General features: G+C 46.0%; 1 protein-coding gene across 2 annotated transcripts in view; it reads left to right on the top strand.

The window, feature by feature from the left end:
- The window catches only part of RBM6 (RNA binding motif protein 6), a 56,018-nt gene that overhangs the window by 21,941 nt on the left and 9,915 nt on the right, over positions 1-24,162 (top strand). The window contains exons 7-13 of one of the 2 annotated variants that reach the window (XM_080350362.1): positions 17,705-17,779; positions 19,330-19,390; positions 20,476-20,544; positions 21,651-21,902; positions 22,402-22,562; positions 23,309-23,403; positions 23,894-23,936. In XM_080350362.1, the coding sequence (XP_080206488.1) occupies positions 17,705-17,779; positions 19,330-19,390; positions 20,476-20,544; positions 21,651-21,902; positions 22,402-22,562; positions 23,309-23,403; positions 23,894-23,936 (756 nt within the window). The remainder of the gene's footprint in view (positions 1-17,704; positions 17,780-19,329; positions 19,391-20,475; positions 20,545-21,650; positions 21,903-22,401; positions 22,563-23,308; positions 23,404-23,893; positions 23,937-24,162) is intronic. The other variant, XM_080350363.1, reaches the window with a different exon arrangement.

Below are 24,162 nucleotides of genomic sequence, written 5' to 3'. Positions count from 1 at the left end.
GAGTCAGATTTAGAGCTGCGCATCTGCAAAAATGTACTTACAGTTAATGAGTCTTCACAGCTGGGGTTTCAGAGGTCCCACTAAGCATTCACATTTGCCTCTATTTTCAGTTACAGAGGTATTGCGACTTACAAAAATGTTTTGCAGAAATAATTCTGTTGCTGGGAAAGAGCCTGGCACATTCCCACCGGGGTGGTGGCAGTGAGCACAGGGAGAGAGGGCTCCAGGATTAATTATTACTTTTACCATCAGTGACAACTTCTATTTTCCGTTTGGTGTTGTTACAATTCCCAATTTATTTTGTTGTCACTGGGGAATCTGTAATTATGTATGACACGCCTGTTAACCAAATGCTTCTCCATATTCCCTCTCCAGTTCTGCTCACATGAAACAATGTCTTCCTATGCAGAACAATTACCAAATACCTCTTTCTTCTGTTGTTGATGCCTATTCTGCCCCTTCTTCTGTTTGGAGCATCCTTATGTACTTCAGACAAATGTTTGATTTGATCAGATTTAGCCCATTGCAATAGCAAAGAGCCTGTAAGCACCAGTCCTTAAACTGAACTGGGTGCCCAGTAAAGCCCTGTGCATGTGCACATGTGCGGAGGTTCTGGATGGCAGCTGCCGCTTACATTGACCCTCTCCAGCAACAGCTGTAGCAGGACTTCAGGCTGGATAATATTTTACTGCGTTTCCCTTCCAACACTCAGGGAAGATGCTGCCAGAATTAAGCACTGGAGTCATGGTCCAGCTGTATGCTCTACCTGGGACTCATTAGAAACAGAAAGGGTGTGAGGTCTTGAGCTTTTCTTTCTGCTGTACGTGGCTGTGCCTTCATACGGAGGAAACCTGGAAGATGGAGTGGTTGGAGGGATCACCTCCAAAGCCTGCACGTGCCAATCTTCACTGTGTCTTCACTACTCTACTTTGTGAAGCAAGAAACATACTTTTTTGAGGTGACCTAAGCTATGTAAACTTGGTCAGGAGAGTTGTAACATCTGAATTGCCCCACGTAGGTTGACTTCTCTAATTTGAACATGGGGGAAAAAAAAGCCTTCTAATTATTTAAATTGAAAAGAAGTAGTAAGATTCATATCTGACCTGCTGCAAGGGAAGGAGCTGACTTTCAAGTTCTTGGTAAAAGCCAAATAGAGCTATACAGAAAGGGAGTTACGCAATTCAGTTCTCCTTAGACAATAGATATCATATTTTAATATCTTCCAGGGTAGACTTGTAAGATCATTTCCTCAGACTGAGAACTAATCTGCGTTTTTACAAGCTGCAAAAGTGAAAACGTGTGTTAGCTGAGACATAGATTCTTTGGTAGTTCAGTTATTTTCAGAAGGTTACCAGCTATCCCTGTCAAACTCAATCGCTTGTGAGAGCATAAATAGCAAACCAGTGCCAGCCCACGGTGACATCCTAGCCCCTCGCTAGTCAACCTCTCTCTTTCTCAGTCATCTGTAGGCTGGGAATAAATAGCTTTTGCAGAGACAGCTTTTTTTTATGCTTTTTAATGCCTCTTTTTAACTGCCCCTGCCTAAAGAACATTTTGCTACATCCATAAATGGTATAAGTCCTATATTGTGAAATCCTTTTATTTCACTCAGCACAGACCATCACCCACTTAAGATCATTCCCAAATTTGCTAACTACAGATTTACCAGGTCCAACTCTCTCCATTCAATAAGTCTAATGTGTATGTGACTGCTGTGATTCGAGGTGACTTTCTACCGTGATAAAGAAACATCCGTCTTCTATGCTGCCCTACTTTTTAGGGGATTTTCATTCCACTTGTATTAATTGCTGCAGCTAAAGTAATGAAAATACCCCCCGTATTCATTGCTTTACCTTGTTGATTGTTGCATGGGCAATTCATTGCAGCTGGCAGGTCCCATTTACCGTACATGAGACATGATGGGTCGCTGTCACTGCTCGCGCAGAGGTGCTGAGGGTCAGGTTTGGGTGGGTGCAGCACCTGCTGCCAGCGCCCCTGCCTGGAAGGCTCTTTGCCTTGGTTGTGCAGGTGGGCTCTGGAGTAGTTTTACAGAAACCAGGTGCAACCTGATGGTTGCAATGTTCCTGTTGGTCTTTTGTCATTTGACTTGTATGAGAGGAGACCTCTTTTCTGTCTGTGATGAGCTTCTTTTCCTTTGGAGAGGCACGGGTATTTTGAATGGAAAATGGGGTTTCTGTTTGGAAGGTTTTCTCCTCAACAATCTTTCTCTCCTTTATTCTCATTTTGAAAGGTTGTAACATAGTGTGGTATTTACCTCGCTGCATTTTCTTGGTGTTAAGGATTGGTGTAGCCCATGGTGTAGCAGAGTTCCTTTTTGGGGCACCAGACTGGCTTCTTGGGAGACAGCTTTGAGAATACATCTTGTGGCTCTTGTTTTCCATAAGCGTTTGGGATCCCCTCAAGTACCTGAATTCTCTCCCGTGCTCCTCCTCCATCTGTAGAACAAACATATGTAATAAGTTTGTTATTGGGTGTGAGAAAATCAGGCAGTAAATTAAATACCTTTCATGTACTCTCATGTATCATAAAGGCAGGTGAAGGAGGAGAAATGGAGAAATCTCTCCTCCCTGGATATTTTACTGTTTTCAATGAGAGAGAGCTGGTTGTTATACATATGGAAGCAGAATGGGTTTTTCAGCTTAGGAGCAAATAATTAGTCTTGACTGATTATGTAGTAGTGTCTCCAAATCCACTCAGGCCTCAAACTTAGTAACACTGGCAGCGTGAATATTTCCTAGCTTTCGTTGGTAGTATCTAACATCTTTGTAGTCCTCTCTTCCTGCTTCTTAAGTAAGAGGACAAAAATAGCAGAGCTGCAGCACGAACTTTTAAAAATACATAGTTCAGGAATTATTGAGGAGGTCTCCAGGTGTGCACAAAAGTGGTTGTTCCAAGGTTTGCTCCTGTGCCTTCCTGCACAGAGGCCGCGTGTGCTGGGGAGCCGTTTCCCCGCAGCGCTGTGCGGTCCCGGTTCAGCTCACTGAACATGACAGTACCTCCGTCCCCTCCTTGTTCCTGCTGGAGAGGGTAAGAGGGGTTCTCACTGGATTTTGTGGGTGCTCACTTGAGCACATCCCACCTCTGCGCAACTGGAAGCGTCAGCTGCACATTTCACGGTTGTGCTTTTCTGCATTTAGTGTGAGCATAGCTGCTCATACAGATCAAGCTCTGCAGGTTTTTCACTCTAGCTGTTGGTGTTAAAATCCACAAGATGCTTTGACAAGCAGGCAAAGCCTAGGACTTTCTGTCCTGAAAACATTGGCAGTAACCAGTCACAGCTCCGTGTGGCTTCTCAGTGAAATACAGCAGGAGCTTGTGGTTATCTTGAGAATGCATCTGTGACCTGTAGCCTTGGGGTATTTATTGAAACCTGTGGTGCAAGGAGTGTGTTGCAATTTCCAAGAGAAAATGTGTGTCGAAACATCAAAAATAATTGTTTTCCTTTTGGTAGGATATGACGAGTTGTGGACTCGGGCATTTTTTCCTAGAATCTGCAAAATGCCCCCTGTAACAGAAGATGACACCCGCCTCAAATGTATTTTCACAGGCTGTCTGATATCCATCATTTACTTATTTGACAAGGTCACTCCATCTCTTTAGCTTTAACCTGCCGTTGAGGGTGGTGGTAACAATTGAGTGTGTCCACAAATATGCTGAAATCCGTTTGCATATTAGGCTGAGAGTGCTGGGGATGGCCTTGCTTTGGATATGTCCTTCTTGGATTATCAGCTGATATCTTCTGCTTTTCTTGTTGTATATTAGGTGCGTGGATTTTGCTCAGGTTGTATCATGAGCGCACATCTTTTTTTTCCTTATTAAACATGTCTTGCTTTCGACTGTGTGGATTTCTAGAATTACCTTTTGGAGTCTTCCACTTCAAGTGTGCATATAGAGAGGGGAAAGGCTGGTATACTTTGGCAGCGTTTCTTCTGTAAACAACCCAATGCTTTGTGAAACATGCACAGTTTGGAGTAATTTTTATGATCCAAGTGGCCCATGGAAAGTTCCCTCCATAGCCCACCTTGTAATCAGATGAGTGGATTTCCAGGCAGCAGAGCTGATTTGTTTTTTTTCTATGTGTGATTCAGTATGTGACCTTATCACGAGCTCGCCCTGGTCTCGCATCACTGAGGCTCGACATGTTGAGTCAATCATTTGTTCATTCCCACTTGCGTCTCACTAATCACTGTGTTGTACTGTCATTTAACTGGAGTTGTAAGCCCCTGAGATCCGTACAGAAGCGCACAATGGGAGGCTCCTGGTGCTGGGCAGGGGCGTCCCTGTGAACAAGCAGTGGGATGTGCCTTCGGTGACCTGTGGCAGGGCTGGGTGCCTGGGTGTCCGTCCCTGTGTATATCCTGCCATCATGCTGCAATAAATGCCCTGTCTGCTTTTCTGTTCGGAAGGACTGACTTAATCTCTGCATGTTACAGAGACGTTGCTTGTGCAGAGGAGGGTGTCTTTTGTTGTAAAATGTAAGTGCCAAAAATTCTGGTACTGAAAATACTTCTCTGGACTTCTGTCATCTCAGCATCTTCTGTCATCTCAGCTATCCAAGCCGTGTGAATCCTCTTACTCTCTCTTCCTTTGGCACAGGAGATTGTAAGAGATCTTCTGCCAAAGACTTCACACACTCTTCCTTCAGCAGTGGCTGCCCATCAATGTGTTTTTTCTAGCCCTACCCAGGCAAAAAACTACAACCTTCTTCTTGGCAGCTCTGTCCTGCCTTGCCTCGGAAGCAAACCATGCTAGCCAATGTATTTTAAAATAAGTACACTTCGAACTAGAAACATTGTGAAGTTGCAGCTTCTTTCTCTACTTGTGTGATCCCAGCTTGCCATGTCCCTCTACCTCCCTGCTGCTATTCAAAAATCCTGTGCTCCTTTTTTCCTTCATCCTTTTTCCCTTCAGCCTCACCTTACCCATGTGATGCAGGTTGTGTGCGTCCGCTGCTGCCCACCTGCCGCTCTGCAGTGGGATTGTCCCAGAGGACAGCTTCAGGGTGAGCTGCTTGGAGCAGGCAGCAGATGCATTGCACGACTCACCTAGTGTCTCTGGTCACTGCTGGGGACATACGGTCCAGCAGGGTTATCTCAGGACTGAAATATTGCTGTGTGTTGCAGAACTGTCTATACTGTGTGCTGAAGCTCTCTTGGGCTGCTGTATAAATAGGTTGTTCCACGTAAAGCATCCCCCTGCTACCCATCTGTAAAATGGCACTGTTCTCCCCCTGGCCTCTGGGCATTTACCTTCTTGGGTTTTTTTGTGTGTGTAATTCAGTATGTGACCTTATCACGAGCTCGCCCTGGTCTCGCATCACTGAGGCTCGACATGTTGAGTCAATCATTTGTTCATTCCCACTTGCGTCTCAAGTGGGTTTGGGTTTGTTGGGATTTGCTGCCAGTTGACATTAACAAATCTGGGTGATGATGTATCTCTGAAATACCCGTTCTTTCCCTGTACACCTCAAATGCCTTGTTAATCAAGTTTTTCTCTGTTGGAATAGATGTTCTATTTACAATGCCAGGAGCTTGAGCTGGCAAATGGTAACAAATAGTTTTGATTTCCTGAAGTTTGTTAAAATAACTTGATCCGTGAGTGTTGCCAAGATGAAAGTGCAGTCCTCTCTGGCTGATTGATGTATGATGGGATACACCAGCACTTGCAGTGCAGCCCTCACTCCTCTTGGAGCACCCAAAGGTGTGGGGGTGGATACTCCCTACACTGGTGGCCCAAAGTGAGGAACCACTGTTGGGCAGCTGGACCTTCAGTCATACCCGGCACAGCTGTTGTAAAAATGGGCATACTTAAAAACTTTTGCTTGTGGAAATGAAGTGCAACATGTGCCAGGGATAAGTTTGCTTTCTGCCCCTTCTGTAGTGATAAATTTGCATTGCAAAGCAGCTGTTGGCAGAGCAACACCTAAGAAATAGCTTTGTTTCAGTCATTGTCAACATGTGAAGCATTTTCTTGAGTGATGTAGCATCGTGTGCACTTGTCCTTTGAATTCGTCTGTAGGTGAGATTTTTGCCTTGAGCTAGAAAGATTTCAAGTAATCTTGGGCTGCTCTTACTCACAGATTGTATATTTTTTATTGTGTTTGCATTCACGATTGGTTAATTTTCTGTGAAGATCTGTAGAAACTAAATATATTCTTGTGTAACCATTTGGAAGGTATTTATCATTGTAGCATCAAAGTGCTTCAGAGGAGCATGGTAAATCAGCTGTGGCACAGATAGTGTGTTGCCACAATTGATAGATTGTGTATGTGGTCAGAAGGTGATTTTGGATTAAGATGTAAAATCCCTTGATCAAGTTTCTATATGAAAGTTAATAGGACTCATGCCACAGATTTGCTTTGATGCTTTTGAAGTCGTCCTTTAAGTAAGCTGGTGACTAACAGAACTGCAGATGCACCATCAGAAATTCCCTCTGTACTCTTAGAAGTGGATGATGCTGATGAAATGACTGAAGTTACTTAAAGGAAACACAGAGGCAGTAAGAGGGAAATGTCTGTATAGGTTCAGTTTACAGGAATAAAGGCATCTGGATGAGCACATCATAACTTTCATTTCCAGAGCAAGACCATTTTCTATCACGGTTTTGCCATAATGGTTTGCACAAGACCTGTCACTGTGACAAAGACAACAGTCTTTCTCGGCCCTATCCCAGCAACGTCGCGAGGAGCACCAGATACATTCTATGAGCATATGAGCCACACTATAGTGCTAAGACTCCACCTGGACTATTTTGATAAGTTGGGGCACACCAAAACATTGTTGCAGTTTTCACTCGATGAGTCGTTTTTGTTAGCTTCAACAGCAGAGCTGTTTGTTCGTGATTTTATGCTGTCTTGGCGGCAATTGCTTTTCACTTTCCTTGGTACACTGTTGACGGTGGGTTGCTGGAGCAGGAAGGTAAAAGTTTGAGTCTAGAGGCTGAAAAAGATGTCAAACTGCACACTGCTTGGGCCTAAGGAAGGCAGGAGTGCTGCTTCCTTCTCTTAGAAAGGCGATTGTCAGATTGCTTTTCTGGAGAAACTTTTCTACTTAAGTACGGTTATGATAGACAGTGAGAGAGAACTGGAATTAATTCCCTTCATATGTGGATTTTGGTCTGTTTTCTTCCCAGCTGAGTTTGTGTTGGACCTTTTTAATGTAAATCGTGGAAGTTTGGGTACCTTGAATTGAGGTACATTCAAAAGGTATCTTGAATTGAGGTACATTCAAAAAGAGTACCTTGAATTTTGCCATTTTCTGCTCGGGTTTTGAGAAACACACAAGGAAAAGGTTAAATTCAAGTGTTTCAGGTTTGATGGTGCAAGATCAAAGCTACGGCAGTCAGCAACTTTTAGTTGTGAATTTCTGTTTCCATTTGACTGTAACTGGGCTGTTAATGTTTTTGACTAGAAATGAAACATGATTACAGTGGAAAATGGGCTGGCTCGCCTGAGTGGGCTATTGTGTCATTATCCATCAATCACAGGCAACAAGAAAACAGGTATTTAACACAGAAGAACACACGGTTATTATCCTCCCCATTCCCCTGCAAGCCACAGGGCACTTTCAGACTGTTATTAAAGCTTTAATACCCACAGAGATCACAAGAAACACTGTGTGCTACAGGACTGGTGGTCAGGAGCGTTGCTGTCATTCCGTGTCTGCGCAGGACAAGAAAGCACGTTGAGTGGAAGAACACCGAGGGTGCCAGCAGAAAACAGCCCTCCAAAGGGCTTCCAAAGGAAGGCACAAACTTCCCCCAATCCTCTCTAATTTAAGAGAGGGAGAATTTTTTCTTGCATCAAGTCTGGTGACCTGTTCAACCCAGCATGTGTGAACAGGACAGCAGCTGAGAGTCCTCAGGGCCCCTGTGTGAGCAGCTTGTCTTTGACTACGATTGCTCCATGAAAGGGGCAATAGGGAGAAAATCCTGAAGCTGTTTTGTACAAGGAGACAGAGGGAAGTGGGAAGTTCTTCAACAGAAGCTGCAAAGTGTGCGGTTGTCTTGTTTCAGTGAAGTGTCTGATGTAAAATTGCATTCTGCCTTCAGGTTTGTTTTCCTGCCTTGTTGCACTGTGTGCGTGCATTAATGTTGCATCACCATCATTTTGTACCACCTGTAAGTTCAGGTAGTGATGTCTTCCACAGGATGAACAGCTTCCAGAAGTAAATTCCCCAAAAGACAGTGGTGTAAAATCAAGCGTGTCATGTAATGGATTACATTTTTAATGAGGTCAAAGCCACAAAGTCGTAAACATGAGATTCAAGTATTTAAATCTCTGAAACTGTTGTCTTTAGAACAAGAGGAAGAAAGGAATTCTCTCCTGTTTTTATAGACAGCAGGGGAGATTTTAGTTTTTGTGATGTACAGTCCATGTCTTAGCAGGAAATTAGCAATATTCAGATGGGCTTCATGTACCAGATTTGAGCCAGGATGGCAGTAAAAGCCCAAGCAAACACTTAATGTACTTTTCCATCAAGGATCTCGGGAGCAGAGTTAATAGAGAAAGTAATTTTAAGTCCTCAGAATCCCAAGATATATTTCCTTACACATAAAATCAGGTTGAGAAGTCTTACTAAGAAGTTGTCTCATGGTGTGAAACTGTACATTAATGATATGATGACTAAGGTATTTTACTGTTTATAATCCCAGGTTTTTGAAAGCCTGATTGATTCTTCCCGACTTTAATATCACTGGAGAAGAGAGCTGAGGTGGTTGTTTTGTTTTTTTTTTTCCACTGACAACGTGGTGTGCTGTGCCTGGTCCATGTGAGACTGGTGTTTATCCTCTACCACTGCCTCCTCTGCCCACTGCACTGACTTCTCCTCCCTTCTGGTGCGTAACAGGCCAGTCATTAAATGTCAGAAGTGCCTGGGTGAACCTTGTACGCCTCAGTGCCCCTGTAAAGAGGAGCTGCTGGTCCTAGGGGAGCTGTGACAGCCACTAGTGTGACATTGCACCTGGGCCAGGCTGTCAGGAGAAGCTCCTTTCCTTCCAAAGGGCTCAGACAGCTCTGTTCTCACGCTGTGCCAGCAGTATTTTCCTGGGCAAATACTGACCAAAGAACAGCCTTTTCCCAAATCAGCTCCTAAGAGTAGCTCTCCTAAGAGACAGCACCCACTCAGATCTAGAAATCTGTACAGGTGCCAGGCTGAGGATGTGCCAGCTACTTGGTAGTTCTCTGTAGGCCTGGCTGTTAAGGATCTGGATGTAGCTTTCGGACAGGCCACCTCAAGGTCATGGTGATGCACTGGGAATCATCCTTGAGATGGCCCAGGTAAGTGTTGCTCTGCCAGTGCCTTTTCCCTGGCAACTGGCTGGGTTCTTACCCTTTTGGAGTCAGAATTTGCCATTAACTAGGAATCTGAGGATGTTGAGAAATGAAGTCTTCAGGGACAAAACCCTCTTTTTATCCAGAGCTGCTCTGTCTTTCCCAGGGTTTTTGGGGCTTTTCCTTGTGGCAGAGGGGCTGTTCCACAGGCAGCTTGCCTGAGAAAGCCTTGCCAATGGGGGCTCTGAGACTTTAAATCAGGGGCTGCAGAAGTCAATTTGAAGTCTTGTCTGGGGGAGCCTCTGGACCCTTCTGGTCCCCATTTACACTTGTCGTGTTCTTAGTAAAGGTTTGTTGCTGTGCAGAACATCCTGCACCTTGATCATGCAGGTCAGGCCATGTCGCAACTGGCATGTAATCCCACAGTTACATGCTCCAGCAAAAGGGCACGCTTTTGTTTGGATATGGGATCATTAAATGGTTAATCAAGTACACTGAATTGTCTAGGAATAAATTTACCCCTTTAAGGCAGAGCTTTTCAGCCAGACTTTTTTCCAGCATTATTTTGCATTGAGATTGCTCTTTAGTGTTTTGATATTGTGCTTCAAATCTCTGAGTAAGGAATTGGACCTTTTCTCATCGTTCTCCCAGCTTCCTTATGGGCATGGCTAATTGTAAGGTACCCTGAGGGGAAATGACAGAATCATATAATTGCACGGGAAAGGTCCTGGGGTGGATTAGTGTATTGTGCTAAATGTGCCTCATCTTTACGTTGTTAAACAGTGTTAAGGGATGAGATGACCTTTGAGGAAGAAGGTGGCCATGTAACAAAGTATTGAGAAATAAGTCCAGACACCGCGGAGCAGCATTTTGGAGGGAGAAGAGAAATCTGAGCTGGGAGCAAAGGGAGTCTTTGAAGCAGCTGCTGTTCAAACACAGAGCCCAGGCAGCAGACCATGATGAATCAGAAAAGGAATATAGATGAGGCAGAGCCATGTGGACCCTTCCCTAGAGCCATCTAAGAATAACGATGCTCAATATGCTAAATATTTAAACACTCTTAAGTTTTGATAGTTTTAAGTATACTTTTCAAAGCGAGGATTCAACCTGATTCATACTTCTTTGAGCACTGGAACAAGTGTTTGATATGTATGACCTTCTTAGCTCACCCCCAATAAGTCCATAACCATCCAGGCTCCTCTTTGGCTGTGGAATGAGAGCGCAGCCAGTAACACCAGAGCGCAGCACTTGTCACTGTTGGAGCTGTTATCTCCTGATGCCCCCCAACCCTCACTGTCTGAGCTCTAGAAATCCTCTTCTGACCCCTTTGTACTGCATAAGAAAGCCTTTAATTTTAAAATTTTCTCATATTTCCAGTGATCCTATAATGCTGATCTGCAGAGATGCCCTCTTGAGAGGGCTGAGGGAAGCTGAAGCATAGAATTAACGTTACAGGGAAATGTTAGGGCTTTCAGTGGCAGGTAGAAGCTCCACTTTGCTTCACTGGATCAAAGAAAGCTTTCAGATGTGTTGAAATCTCCTTAAAGGGTGAAATGCAGAAGCCATTTGTGTCACCTATCGCCCAAAGCTGGCCCTAGAGCATGTGCAATCCCAGGCACATTGTGTGTTTTTTCAAGCTGTGACAGATTGCTGTTACCCTTCACGGAGCCATAATACGGACCTTGCCTGTACTGACTGTTTTGGTGGCATTCTCAGAATAGGACTGTGCTGACAAGTGAAGCAAACACTGTGTTTAAAAGATAAGCACTTTGAGAGTCTTAACTTGGAAGTGGATTGGAGTTCTGGAAGGCAATTTCTGTGTATATTTGCAAAAGGGATGTTGGTGGGGTGAGATGATTGTAGAAAGATACTGGGACTTGCTTAAAAAGAGTATGGCTGGTATCCAAGGTATTTAGAAATTGTAGGAAGAAAACTGAAGGTGTCTCATCAGGCTAGATGAGGGGTGTCTGTGGAAATAAGGCTCTTATAGGCTGCAGACTGGCACCTTCTGCTAAAGGACAAGTGACCTGGATGACCAGGCAGAGAGGGAGGCTTGCAGAGGGGAGCAGGTAGAAGTGGAAACTTGAGTGTCATGGTGGATGGTCCCAGTGCAAGTGAGGAATGGGTTTTGTAGGAAGGGATTTTGAAAAAGAGACACCGAGTGCTATCTAGGATAAAATAATCCTTATGTAGCATCTTAATCTGTTATGTTTATTACTGCATCTTCAGGACTTTCCAAGTTATCCTCCTAATAACCTCAGTTCTATGCTAGTGCTGGTTTTGTTCAACATGCCCATCAGTGGTGTGCCTAAAGTTCTGTTGTGTGAACTCAGGACTGATGATGACATCTTTGGGCTCTCAGGCCTCCTCTGACCTTGAAGACCATAATGCTGAGCATGCTGTGCTGGTTGGCATCAGGTCACTGTTGAGACAAGTGCCTTGTTGCTAAGTGCTTCAAGGTGATGCCACATGCTCTTCAGCTCCAAGCATTGCTGCAGCCCAGGAGTTAAATATGGCATCATAGAATCATTTTGGTTGGAAAAGACCTTTAAGATCATCGCATCTAACTGTTAACCCAACACTGCCGAGTCCGCCTCTAAACCATGTCCCTAAGAACCTCATCCTCCTTTCGGTGCCCACTAACACAACCACTGTGCAAGATTCATTTCAGTGTTAGTCTTGATAGAGCTCTGTAATAATAGTACACAGTAGGTGGTTTGAATCCACTTGGCGATGTAACTGTTCCCCTGGGATCCACCACTTGTCAGGCCGTCCTTTTCCCCTGTATTATAATATCTTGAATTTTCTGCCTTGGCTGTCAGTTACCCTGCAGTAGAGTGCTGGATACTGATAGATCAGGCCAGTAAAAACAAGTCCATGAGCTGCAAATGCTTAGGGGGTAGAGGAGGGGGCTGAGAGCCTTGGGCAAAGTCACACTGAAGTAGGAATTTACTTGTGGTTACTGTTCCTGTAGGCAGTGCCAGATTGCCGCGGTACCCTGCAGCAGGCTGCACTGCTCTCGTTTCTTCATCTCTCCGTGTCATGCTCTGTTTCTAAATGTTTAATTACCGACAGATTGTGGTTTGTGGGTTCACAGCTTTTCTCATCTGCTTTTTGTCAAAGGTAAGCAGATGTACTGCCTGTTGCTCTGTAGAGTTGAGTCCCTTGTATGGCAGCTGCCAAGGAGCTTGGAGATAAAAACTTCAGCATATGGAAAAAACGGGATGAGAAGCCAGTTTCTGTGACTGAGATGATCTTGTTTTGAAATACATCCAGCTGGTCTCATCCTCCAAGGTGTCTTGGTGTTGGCCCCCTGCTCTGTCCCGGGAAGCTGCTACCTCCTGAATTCCACGAGCAGCTGGGGAGCTGTGGGTTTGAGGGACCTTTGTTGTTCAACCCCACCTGCCTGCATTATCTGGAGATTATTACTGTAATGGGGAGAGCTTTGTGCTCTCCCTGCCAGCTCCTTCCTGCCTCTGGCCAGAGACAAGAGCCATGCCAGGGAAACAGGAGGACCTGCAGTAATTTACTTTGTGTTGCAGTTGGGGTTGTTATATTTGCATTTATAATCCATACTCAAATAGGAGAGAAACCTAAGAGCGGTCTGATTTGCGGTTACAATTAGATAACCTGACTTCTGCTGTTGGCTGCTTGTCTCTCTGTGCTCTCCCATGCATTTGGAGAGCAGGACTGGAAAACACCCAAAGATGACAAGAGATGGCGGTTCTGGGAAGTGCTGCATCTCTACTACTCATTAATCAGTTTAAATAATTTTTAAATGATGGGTGTATAATGGTTTTTGAATAACCATCCTAATTATAGCAACTATGCGTAAGAGGGCTGAATTAGCATCACATAAAGGATGTTAATTTTGGTATTTTAATGTGACTGCTTTGCTGTGCTGCCCGTAAGCATTCTTTTGTCATAATCTTTGTATGTGATTCTATATCTATGTGCGAATTATATTTTAAGTTCATTTTTAACATGTGGAACCATGTCAGTCTTCTGACTTGATTGTTACTCAGCAGCAAGGGTACCAGAACCTTTCAGTTCATGGCATGGATATTTTCCATTTAATCGAACTATGAACAATATAAGGAAATAATTAGCTGAAGCGGTGTTTGGTTCTGTGCGTAACTCAACTGCTGTTCCACTGAGTCAGGTGCTTGTGACCTTTCTTGTGACAAGGGACCAGGGGACGGTGACCTGGCGTTACCAGCCCACAGAAGGAGCCAGACCAGGCTCCACCTTCCTTCACAGCAGCGCCGGTGGCTACATCCACGTCTGTGTGGTTTGGCAGCCCCTGTGGTAGCTGCTGAAGCACTGCCCATGGGGTGAAAGATGTGGAGAGCTATCTGCTCATTGTTTAGAGGCTCCGAAGTGAGATTTTGCTGAAGTTTTTAATGTGTGGCCAAATTCAGTTAAAGAAGAAGCCTGATCTGATTTGAGGGAGTGTGCCGTGCTCCAAAAGCTCTCCACATTTTAAATTTTCTAGGTCACTCTTGGATGCTATAAATTTTTTCCAGGGAAGCAGTTATCAAAAACTTTAACATTGATGATTTGTATTCTTCTGTCATCTCAGTCTTAGAGAGAGCATAGAGATACCTTTTTGGCAAGTTCTCCCCCTCCTCAACCCCCAGTCATCATCATTAGAAGGCTGTCAACAAGCGTGAAAGCCACCAGCGTGCCAACTACATGTGATGTGAATGATTGGCAGCCGAAGCAGGCGGCTCGTGCCGTGCCCAGCCTGCAGCGGGCTGTCCCCAGCCCGGCAGTGCCTGCGCCCCTTCCCTGGGAAGCGTGAGCAAAGCAATCGCTGCTCGGTAGCACACACAATTTCTGTCAGTGTGAATTGCCTGTGTTTGGAGCAGGAGGCAAGTTCTTCCCTTGCTAAAGTAGCACAAGTCTGAAGAGTTTACACTGGAGATGAGTTAGAACAACCCTCACGAGTGGGCATTCCATGTGCTAGCAGTGTGATCTGGTTTTTTTTCGCACAGGTAAAGTTACCTTTACCACTTGGATCGTATTGTATTAATTTTAATGCTTCTGGTTTTATTGCCTTTGATGACAAAGAGCGTGGAAGCTCCTCTAGTGAAACCGGACTTTCGCTGCCAAAGCCTTGTGCCCAGCTGACACACAGTCTCCAAAGTGCTTTTGGAAGGATTTTGTCACCTGTGAATATCACAGCTAAGGGATTTTCCCATTTTCTTTACGGTAACCCGTTCTTGTGGGTTTGATCCCCACTCAGTGAAGGGCATTGAGACATTGCTGCTTGCTGTGTGTGCTCTCTGCAAACAGACTTTACTGTTTCATGGCATCGCTCTCTAGAACCACCTCATGGTGGGATTGCTCAGTTTATCAGAGTCTTCTGTCAGTAATATTTGCATACTAAGCCATCAGCTATTATTCTAGATAATGCAGACCTTTAAGTAGCTTCAGCTGAAACAGCTTCTACTGAATTGTGTCGCTTAGACTAGAATCCAGTATTGAATCTCCAACAGACCTCTAAGTGAAAAAACATGTATAACTAAGATATCAAACAGCAGCATAAATCATTGCTCCCCGCAGTAAAGTCCTGATGCTCTGTTTTGATGAATTTGGAAATTCAGGGAAAAGAAAAAAAGCAGTAGAAGCTGCTCGTGCCCATGGAAATCTGGTCATTTCCATGGCTGAGAGCTCGGTGTTCTAGGACTGCAGAGCTGTGCTGCCTTTTAAACCTTCCCTGGTGAGTCAACTGGGTGTTTACTGCTGCTTGTGAGGGGGAGGCTCCTGCCTGGGAGGACCAGAGAGACATTTCTGTAGCACATAGTGATTTAGAAAGAAAAGGCCAAGCTGCTCAGAAATACAGGATGTTGAAAACCCACAAGGAGCATTAATGGGCATAGTGCAGGTGAGTCGGTGAGAGAGGTTTGGGGTAAAATGTGTGAATATGGAAGAGATTCTTACTGTCTGGGTACCAGACAGTACATGTTGCATTCCTTGGGCTTACATTTGGTTTTGTTTGTTGGTGGTTTTTTTCCCCTGGCACTGTTCCAGAAATTCTCAGAAATTCCAAAGATCTGCTCAATTGCAAGTGGTGAACTGAAAATTAGAGTATTATCCAAAACATTTTGCAGAAAAAAGGAATAAGATGTAGATGAAAAAAAGAACAAGCAGTGACAGGGACTAGAGGAAATAAAGGTTCTGAAAATATTTGGGATGGCATTTAGTAACAGAATGGGAGAATGAGGAATTTAAAGTCACTGAATTCTGACAATGTGTGTCCTAAACGAAGGACTCATTTTGATGTGTTAAATGATGATTGCAACCTTGAAAATTACTTTATCAAGAAGAAATCAGTAAGAGAGAGCTTGTTGAAAAAGTGAGCAGGCAATCAGCAGGGTGTTAAGGAAATTAGGGGGTAATTATGCAAGTGACACTTTTTGCAGTCTCCGAGAACTGAATTTGCAGCAGAGACCATCACCACATGCAATTAAAAACCATCTTCCCCAAACCCAAAAATAATCTTAAGGCTTTCTGGCGAGTTTTATCCCCAGTGTCTGGCAGAAGGATGAACCTGTGTGATGGATTGCCCTCAGATCTGGTTGTCCTTATTTCCCAAGCCCCCAGGGCTGCAGTGAGGACTCTGAGGACTCTCCCGGCGCGGGTGCAGCTCCGCTGGTGAGGATGCGCACCCTGCCTTCCCTCCTGCCTGCGCTTGCTGGGCCCTGCTCTGCTGACCCTGCCTGTCTTGTGAGTGTATGATGGAATGTGGTGGCTGCCCGGCCTGGGAGAGGGAGCATCTCCATCTCAGAGGGACGAGCAGTCCCAGCGGCACAGCCTGGATGTCCATGTTCCTGTCTTGCCCAGTTGTGTTTCCTCACATGCTTTAGCATAGGTAGGAACCTTCTCCCAGACATGCAAAGTAGGCAAACCCCATGCTGTGAACAGACCCTGAGGAGATTCATTGCGCCTGAGGTCGCAGCTCTGTGCGCTGGGTGCACACACCAGCCCGCAGCAAGGTCTGGGGACTGCAAGTCCATGCTGGAAAGTGGTGCTTGAGCAGCTGGCAGCAGAAAGGGAACACCCGAAGTGTTCAACGCACATAGGCCTGCTAGGAAAGGCTCGCCTTCGTTCCTAAAAAGCGAGCTGCAGGAGTGGTCCTGGTGGAACCTGACCTTACAGGGTGGTGTCTGTGGTCTCCAGCTTTCTCCACTGTGTTTTTTTGTAGGGATTAAAGGATTGTTGTACTGCCGCTGAGTGATTCCCTCCCGTGAACTCTTCCCTCATGCTTTACGTATTCCCTAGTATCTCACTCATGTTCTGCACAGCAATTTATGTATGGTTGTATCATGACTTCTGAATAACAACTCTAGGAGCTTGTTTTCTCTTGTTCATGGTCAGAGTACCTGGGAAGCTTCTGACTTACCAGAGACCTCCAAAATAGCTTTACAGCTCCCTGACATCTGTCTGTACCATTCAGCAATGGGCCAGAAGAGCGACCATTCTCCTGGGGTTTGGGAAACCTGGGTCTGAGTCTCATCATTGTCACCGAGTCTCATATTGTGGTCTGGGAAATACAGACTGGCCTGGCATTGCCTCCAGTGACACAAGATGTCTGATGGCTCCGTGCATCTGTAGCTCAGTCTGTACCCTGCATGCCCAGGCATTGTCTGTTGTCCACAGCAGAGACCCACCAGGAGTCCTCGCTGCTCTCTGCTTTTATGGGATGCTCTGGGCAGGAGCTGGGGAACTTGCACCTGTGGCTTCATTTCACCCTTAAATCATCTGCATTTCAGCAAAGCTTGTGGATTTGTTGGGCTCCTGACGTCTCTCCAAGGTGCGGTGCCCGGAGCTGGTAGCAGTGTGTGTTTGTAGGCAGTGGAGCTCCTCTGGTGCTGCTGCTCAGGTGCTCGAGGCCAACCCCAAGGACGTGCTGGCACACCTGTCTGAAGGAAAGCCAGGGTTTCAGGAGTGACGTGGAGACTAACCCAAGTATGAAAATTCTCTCACCTTGGTGATATTTTGACTTGTATTCCTTCTCAAGTAGCTGCCTTGAGGCCAGCCTGGTGGTGGCTGGTGTGGAGCAGACTGTTCAGCTGCCTCTTCCCAGCAAGTGGACAAAAACAGGTTAAAGCAACTTCCCTCTCATGCTCTGGTTACTCTGCTCATCCTGGGAGGTGACAAAGCCTTTCTGCCTAGTTCCTCTGGAGCTGACACGCAGCTTTGTAGCCCCGTGCTAGACCAGGGCACAGGCAGCTTCCTTTCCACTTCCACAACAAAGCTCCAGTGAATTGTACCGGGAGACTTTCCCTCCTTTCACCCTGTTTCGCTTGTAGAACCTTTAGGAACCAGAGCTTTAACCCCTTTCTTTGCCTCTGAGCAGTCTGCGTGTGCTGGGCACGTTCGTCATTTACCCCCTTGTCTCAACAGGGAACTCTTTCGATCGGTGGCAAAGAAGTGACCCTTGAATACACACCATGCCCAGAGTTCTGGCGCTGCAAACGTGTAAGTATGCGATCAGAGAGCTGTGCTGTGCCTCCCTGCTGGCAGTGGCAGTGGTAGCAGAGAGGAGCATTAGATATTTGTTCAGTGGGTGAAGATCACTGACACTAATACCTGCCCTGAAGCTCTTGCCTCTTCTAAACTTTGGTGGTTTTCCCTACCTTGCTTTTGGTACCACCTTTGAGTGTGTGTTGCTTTAGTACAGGTAACCAGTGTTTTAAGCACAATTCCATCCCTATGCAATTGTTCCCTTTTAACGTGGGGAAAATAGTGTGCGGATCCTTTTTCCTTAAAAACCAAAAGGAGACAGTGATCCTGCCAACCGGAATGGAACAGGTTTTCATTTGCCTTCACTGCCCAGGTAACCAGAGCTTTCATCAGTGTAACAGTGCAAACTACTCCTCTTCTCACGCAAGAACCTGCGATCTAGATTTGAGTGCAGTAAGTGCATCAGGGAAGGAAGCATGGAAACGAGTCCCAGTCCAGGCAGCAGTTGGTACAGACTGGAACTGGCCCATTTCTGGGAAGACACAGTTGCCCGAGGGTTGGGTTTGTGCCCATGCCCTTCCCACAGCTCTCCCAGAACAGGTGCTTTGGGCTGCAGTGGGCTGGGGAGCAGTGAGAGCAAAGCGCTGGTTGTAGGGAAGGGATCGGTTCTGGTTGGACTCCTGCCTTGGCCGCTGGATCCCACTGGGCTACAAAGACCTTCATCCAGGCTAACTGGATGCATGCCTGTTGCCAGCAGAGCCATTGCTCAGCACCTCGTCTGTGCTCGCAACACTCCAGAGATGAAGTGGAGACAGCAGTTTCAGGTGGTGCTCAGTGCAGTGGGAAGTAGCTGGAGTGTATGTCCCTGCTGTTGCTGGGCATCTGTGTGGCCTGGAAGAGCTTTCTCATGCCCCAGGGCATTTGCAGGGGTTTAGTTAGAGAAAAAAAAATATTGTATGAAAGAGAAGCAATGCATTTACAGAGAGCTTGAAGACGAGGTTAGCAACGCTGTGTTTGGAGAGCTGTGAAGATGGGGCGCTTGGCTCTTTCCACAGTGGCTCTGGGTGGGAAAACCATGTGAGCCTGTGCAGTTCTGCCTCTTGGCTAGCACACACCTCTTCACTGACTCAGCAAATTACAGTTTAGCTCGGGTAAGGACTTTGTCACTGCTTTAGGAGTGAGTTGAGATTAGGGAATACAAAGGTAACTTTGGATCCTTTGAAATAAGAGGGTGGCTAGCAGGATGGTGCCTGGCATGGAGCCTTTTGGTCCAGCGTCACGTGGGAGGGTCCTGTCTCAAGGATTAGTGAAGTTACCTCCATGGTGTAAACAAATCTCTGCTCAGGAGTTGTGTGAAAATCCTGTGCAATTCCAGTGGTGAACCATGGGAGGATTTCCCTTCCGTTCCAGCAAAGGCTCCTGCTGCCATGACCCATCCTGTCCCTCAGGCTCTCACTGCAGCTTTTCTGCAGCTGTTACTTTCTGAAAGCGCTGCAGAGCCTGCCTTTCTGGAGTGGGTGCCTTTAAAACATACCATCCTCATGCTGTTCCGTATTCCATTGCAGTGTAAGGTGTGTACTGTGGGCTACAGATCCTCCTGTTCCTACTGCAAGCTCCCAAGAGATGGTGAGTATATCAGCTCCCCCTGCATTTGGTCAGTTAAAAGTTTGATCTGCCCTGACAAGTAAGTTTCTCTTCTGGCTTAAGTGTGACAGATCTCTTGGTGGACCAGCTGAGCACTGTGAAGGAGAATTATTGATTTTGCTTCATTTAGAGCCTTTTCTCTGTCCACAGTAAAGATGTTGCATGCAGATGTGTTGCTAACAGGTTCTCTCTTCTGGTGAGGCTTGGTGGAGCGGTGTCTCTCTGCACAAGGCCTTCCCTTCCTATTGCTTTGGCATTGCCCTTCAACCACAGAGTTCCAGGCTGTGGATCCTCTAGGACTGTGAGCTAGTGCTGCCGGCCGTCAGTGAGATGGCTTCTCCTCAACCCACCTTGCTTGGGAGCTGCAGCTGTGTGTTTTTAGCGTTACTCTTTGGAGGCTCTTGGATTAGAGGTGAATCCAGGACGTGCATCGCTGAACTTGCCTTACTAACTGTGAGAAGTGCATGGAGAGGAGTTCTGCATCTGCAGGAGCTTCTCCTCACCCCACCAACACCTTTGCTTTTTTTGAGTGGGAGGGTGTGAGAGCCAAAACATGTTCCCTTGATAACTGATTTCTTTGGGATGAGCAGGTGTTCCAGGCACTCTGTATCTTTGAGCAGACTTCAATGTTTTGCATTTCTTACCCACATACCCCAGGCAGAAGGGCATTAAAATAACTACTGCTGCAGAACTCTGAATTTACTGAAACACTGTCCCCGTGGTTGTGCTTTCCTTGTGCTGTGGCTCCTCCATCAGCCTTATGAAGGCAAAATTCACCTAGCTGGCCCAACACAACTATGAATTGTAATAAAGCTGCCAAGGAGCAAATTAAACAGAGCCTTTAAGATGCTGTGAAAACAGATTGTAGTGCGTGCTGCTTACCAACTGGTTTTGTTGATTGTGAGAACATGTATAATAAGGTAACCTCTCTATGACTGTCCTTTAATTGCTGGGTGAAACAAAACAACTCTCTATGCATATACAGACATTACTGCAGCTTTGTGTGAGTTCTTACGTGCTTTTTGACTGATGGTCTTGAAATGGGTTTTAATGAGCCTCTCTTACAGGGAGCAGAACAGGCCCAGAGTCCAGAGGTGCTTCCGAGGAAGAGGACACATCAGCTGAGCAAGAATTCAGTAAGAGAATTGCTCTCCCCATCCCCAGGGTCATCCTCATGTCTGTGTGATTTGCATGAGCAGTTTTCACAGCTGCACGTGCAGACTGGCTTCATATGCAAATGCTACATGAGGTTTTGCTCATGAAGTGTAGCCAAAACTCTGCATGCTGCAAACTGCAGACAAATCAGTACAGGCCTGTCCAACATGAGCTGTGCTGACAGACAAGCAAATCATTGTGCAGCTTTCTCAACATTTACGTGCAAAATCGTCATATGTTCTGCCATGCTGCCCACTCCCCAAAGAGAACAAGAGCAGGGAGGTGCTCTGGGGGACATTAAAGAGTGAAGCTTCACTGTGGCGAGTCTTGCGCTCTCATTTCTTTCTCTTTGTGGGAAGAGGCTTCAGCAGCAGGTGCAGGTCTGGTGGTGTCTGACTTTGTAGCTTTGGCTTCCCGTCCAACAGCTTTAGCTCAGGTAGAGATCTCCTGAAGTGAAGCCAGATGCTTTAGAGGCCTTCAAGCACAGAAACTCGATGGGATTTGTCTTTTCTGTATTGCATAGAAAGGCTGGGGAGCAGGGTGTTTCCCCATAATATCTGCCTCATCTGCAGTAAGGAGGCACCTGATAAAATCAGCAATTGTGTGATGATGCATTTCACTCAGTGGTCACAGGCATCTGAACCCAGTTTTCCTCTCCCATAGAGACAGGGCAACAGTTACTGGTTGATGTTGTTCAGCTATGGCTGTTCACAAATATATCTGGCATAGTGAGGATATTGCTGCCGTGTGGGTTGTCCTGGTCATGGGAGGAACACATCTGAACCCATCCCTCATTCATGTGTGCCAGGCTAAGAGCCAGTCCTAAAGGGAGGCCAAAAAGCCTCTTGTCTCCTACAGGAGAGGTAAGGTAAAGGAGCCCAAGGTGAAACAAGGTAATGGAAGGATCAGCAGTTTCTCACATGTCCTTTACCCACCTTGTGTCTGCAGAGTATTCAGACACGGGATATGTGAAAGGCAGAGCAGGTTAGCCTTTTATAAGGGCCTCTGCTGCAGTGGCCAGAAAATAGAAGAAAAATATGAGGTGAAACCCTGTATGTGTAACCAGTCAATTTTTCTTTTCTAACAGCAGAGACAAAGCTTGAAAAACCCGAGCAAGAGTTATCGGGACAACCAGGATCTCCAAAGCAGCCTCTCCAGCCTGCGATTCCTGCACCGCAGCAGGAGTGTCAGCCTCAGGAACAGGAGCCCAGGAAGAGAGATGAAGGGAGGGAGCAGAGGCCCTCACAGGAGAGGAGAAGTGACATGGACCAGCACCAGGAGATGCCTTCTCAGAGACAACCAGAGGAAGCCACGCCACAGGATGGTGGCGGAAGCAGAAGTGAGTAACACAGGGCCCAATTTTTTATTCTTCTTGCTTGCACTCCATGAAGCCATCAGCAGAATGGGCGGCATTTCACTAAAACCTCTGGAGGCTCTTTCCATGTTGTGCAAATCCAGGGCATCAAGCAATGGTGGGATGTCCATCTCCAAAGGTGCTGGCAAATTTCCTTTAGGAACATTAATTCAGGGCAAACTGGCTTCAGGGGGGTGCATTTAACTTAGCACAGCAGCAAAAGTCTCTTTGGCTAGGAGTTACCTGGGCTGAGCTCCTCAGGGGGCCTCCTTTCTGCTCTGTTTTCTGGGAAGGGAAGGTTATCAATTGGAGGGGGAATTCTGAGCATCTTGAGAGTGAAGAGAAAAAACGTGGTGTTGTTGCTGTCGGTGAGTTTAGTTTAGACCTGTGCTGTCACAATAAACTTAGATCTGAATTTTCTTTTTTTTTTTTTTCTTTTTCCTACTTTTTCTTTGCTGTCCACCTCCCTTATTGTTCTTTACAGCAATTATACTGAAGCGCATTACACGGTTCACCCCACCAGAAGTGATTGTGGGGCTCCTGGCCCCATATGTGCGTCTGTCCACATCCAACGTGCGCATCATGAAGAACAAGGCTGGCCGGATGGGGCAGACCTACGGCTTTGTTGAGCTGGAATCACATGCTGTAAGTAGTTTGCTGCTTTCACATGCTCTCCCTGTTAGCATCTGTTGTCTGTAGAAGCAGAGAAACCACAGAAATATAAGAAACAGCTGTACTTGTGAGGCAGCTGCCTGAGAGTAAGTTGTCTCTTCTGCTTGTCTGGCTAGATTCAGGGAATATCTGATACAGCTCTTGCTCTCTGGCTTTAGGAGCCAAAGTTTGTCTCTGGTCACAAGCTGTGGTGCTGATTGAGTTTCCTGCCTCAATACACATCTTTGTAGATCCTCCTAAATGTCAGCACCTCTTACACAGTTATTTTGTTTGCAGGGAGCTTGAACTCAATGATTTCTGTCTCTAGAAGGCAAGCATCTTAATGAACCGACAGTCCCATGTTGGAGGGTTCACATTTTCTGGTTCTGGGTGACTCCCAGACTCCATAGCTGTGCTTTGGCATTGGTCCAGAGCGTAGTCACCAAAACTCTTTGGGGCAACAGCGGCCATGATGCTGCATGGTCTAGCAGCCCTGAGAGAATGTAGTCTAGCTGGCTGCTGAAAATGGTCATAGGGCAAGCAGAGAACTTAAGAACAGGTTTATCTTTTTTTTGTCCCATCCTAAATACCTTTCACTAATATTTAGTCAAAAGTGTTGTGTTTCCTGTCCTGTTTTGATCAGCATGTAAGCACAAAGCCTTCCTTTCAGGCAGACTGGATCTGGGAAACAGGCTTATGTTTTCTTCTCATGGATGTGAAATTCTCCTTTCCTTTTACAGGAGGCAATGAGGTTGCTTAAGATCCTGCAGAATCTGGATCCCCCTATCTGCATTGATGGACGTACATTGGAAGTGAATCTTGCTACAGGGAGAAGGTAAAGGCAGATGAGGCAGCAGGGTTGTCCTTTGATGTGCTGCGAGCCTAGAGCTGTGTTGTCAGATCAGGTTCTTAAAGGTTGTCACATGAATTAACACAGATGTTCCTGCAACCTAAAAGTGTGTTGGAGAGGTGAAGGCATCAGAGCTAGGAGAAGCTTCAATGACTGAGCAGTATGGGATTAATCACATTGCATGGGCTCTTGTTGTTGTCCAGCCATCAAATCCCGTTGTGAAGGAAATAATTGGTTCAACTCTTTAAAGAGCAATTGGAGAGATTCATCTTTATGGGCACAGCACAGAGACTGGTCATAACTCTTGTGGTGACAGTTATCTGCAGAGTCTCTCTGTCTCTTGGGATGGCCACAATTCATCACATGGCCAACAAAGATGATCTTTCTGCCTTTACTGGTGCTGCTGATCATTTTGAGTACACTGAGGTTAATGTGAAGCCAAATTGACATTAACCTATAACATTTATCTCAACAGGAATGACTATGGGGACCGTGGAGACAATTCCTACTATGGTCCGGTAGGTCTGCACAGCTTCCCTGCAGGTCGCTGGAATGGGAGGGAGCACCGGGGATAATAGCCCTGACTTTGTTTAGCTTTTTTCTTTTGGGCTGCTGAAAGTTCAAGGTGTTTAAGATGGGCTGATATTGCTCAAGTGTGCTCTTCATTGCTGCTGGGCCCCTGACACTGTTTATAATGTGCACAGAAGTGCAAGGCAGCATGCAGATGCTGCATGAGGCAGTTCT

Source organism: Nesoenas mayeri (genome assembly GCF_963082525.1).
Source record: "Nesoenas mayeri genome assembly, chromosome: 10".
Taxonomy (NCBI): Eukaryota; Metazoa; Chordata; class Aves; order Columbiformes; family Columbidae; genus Nesoenas; species Nesoenas mayeri.
This window is presented reverse-complemented; position numbering and strand designations above follow the sequence as displayed.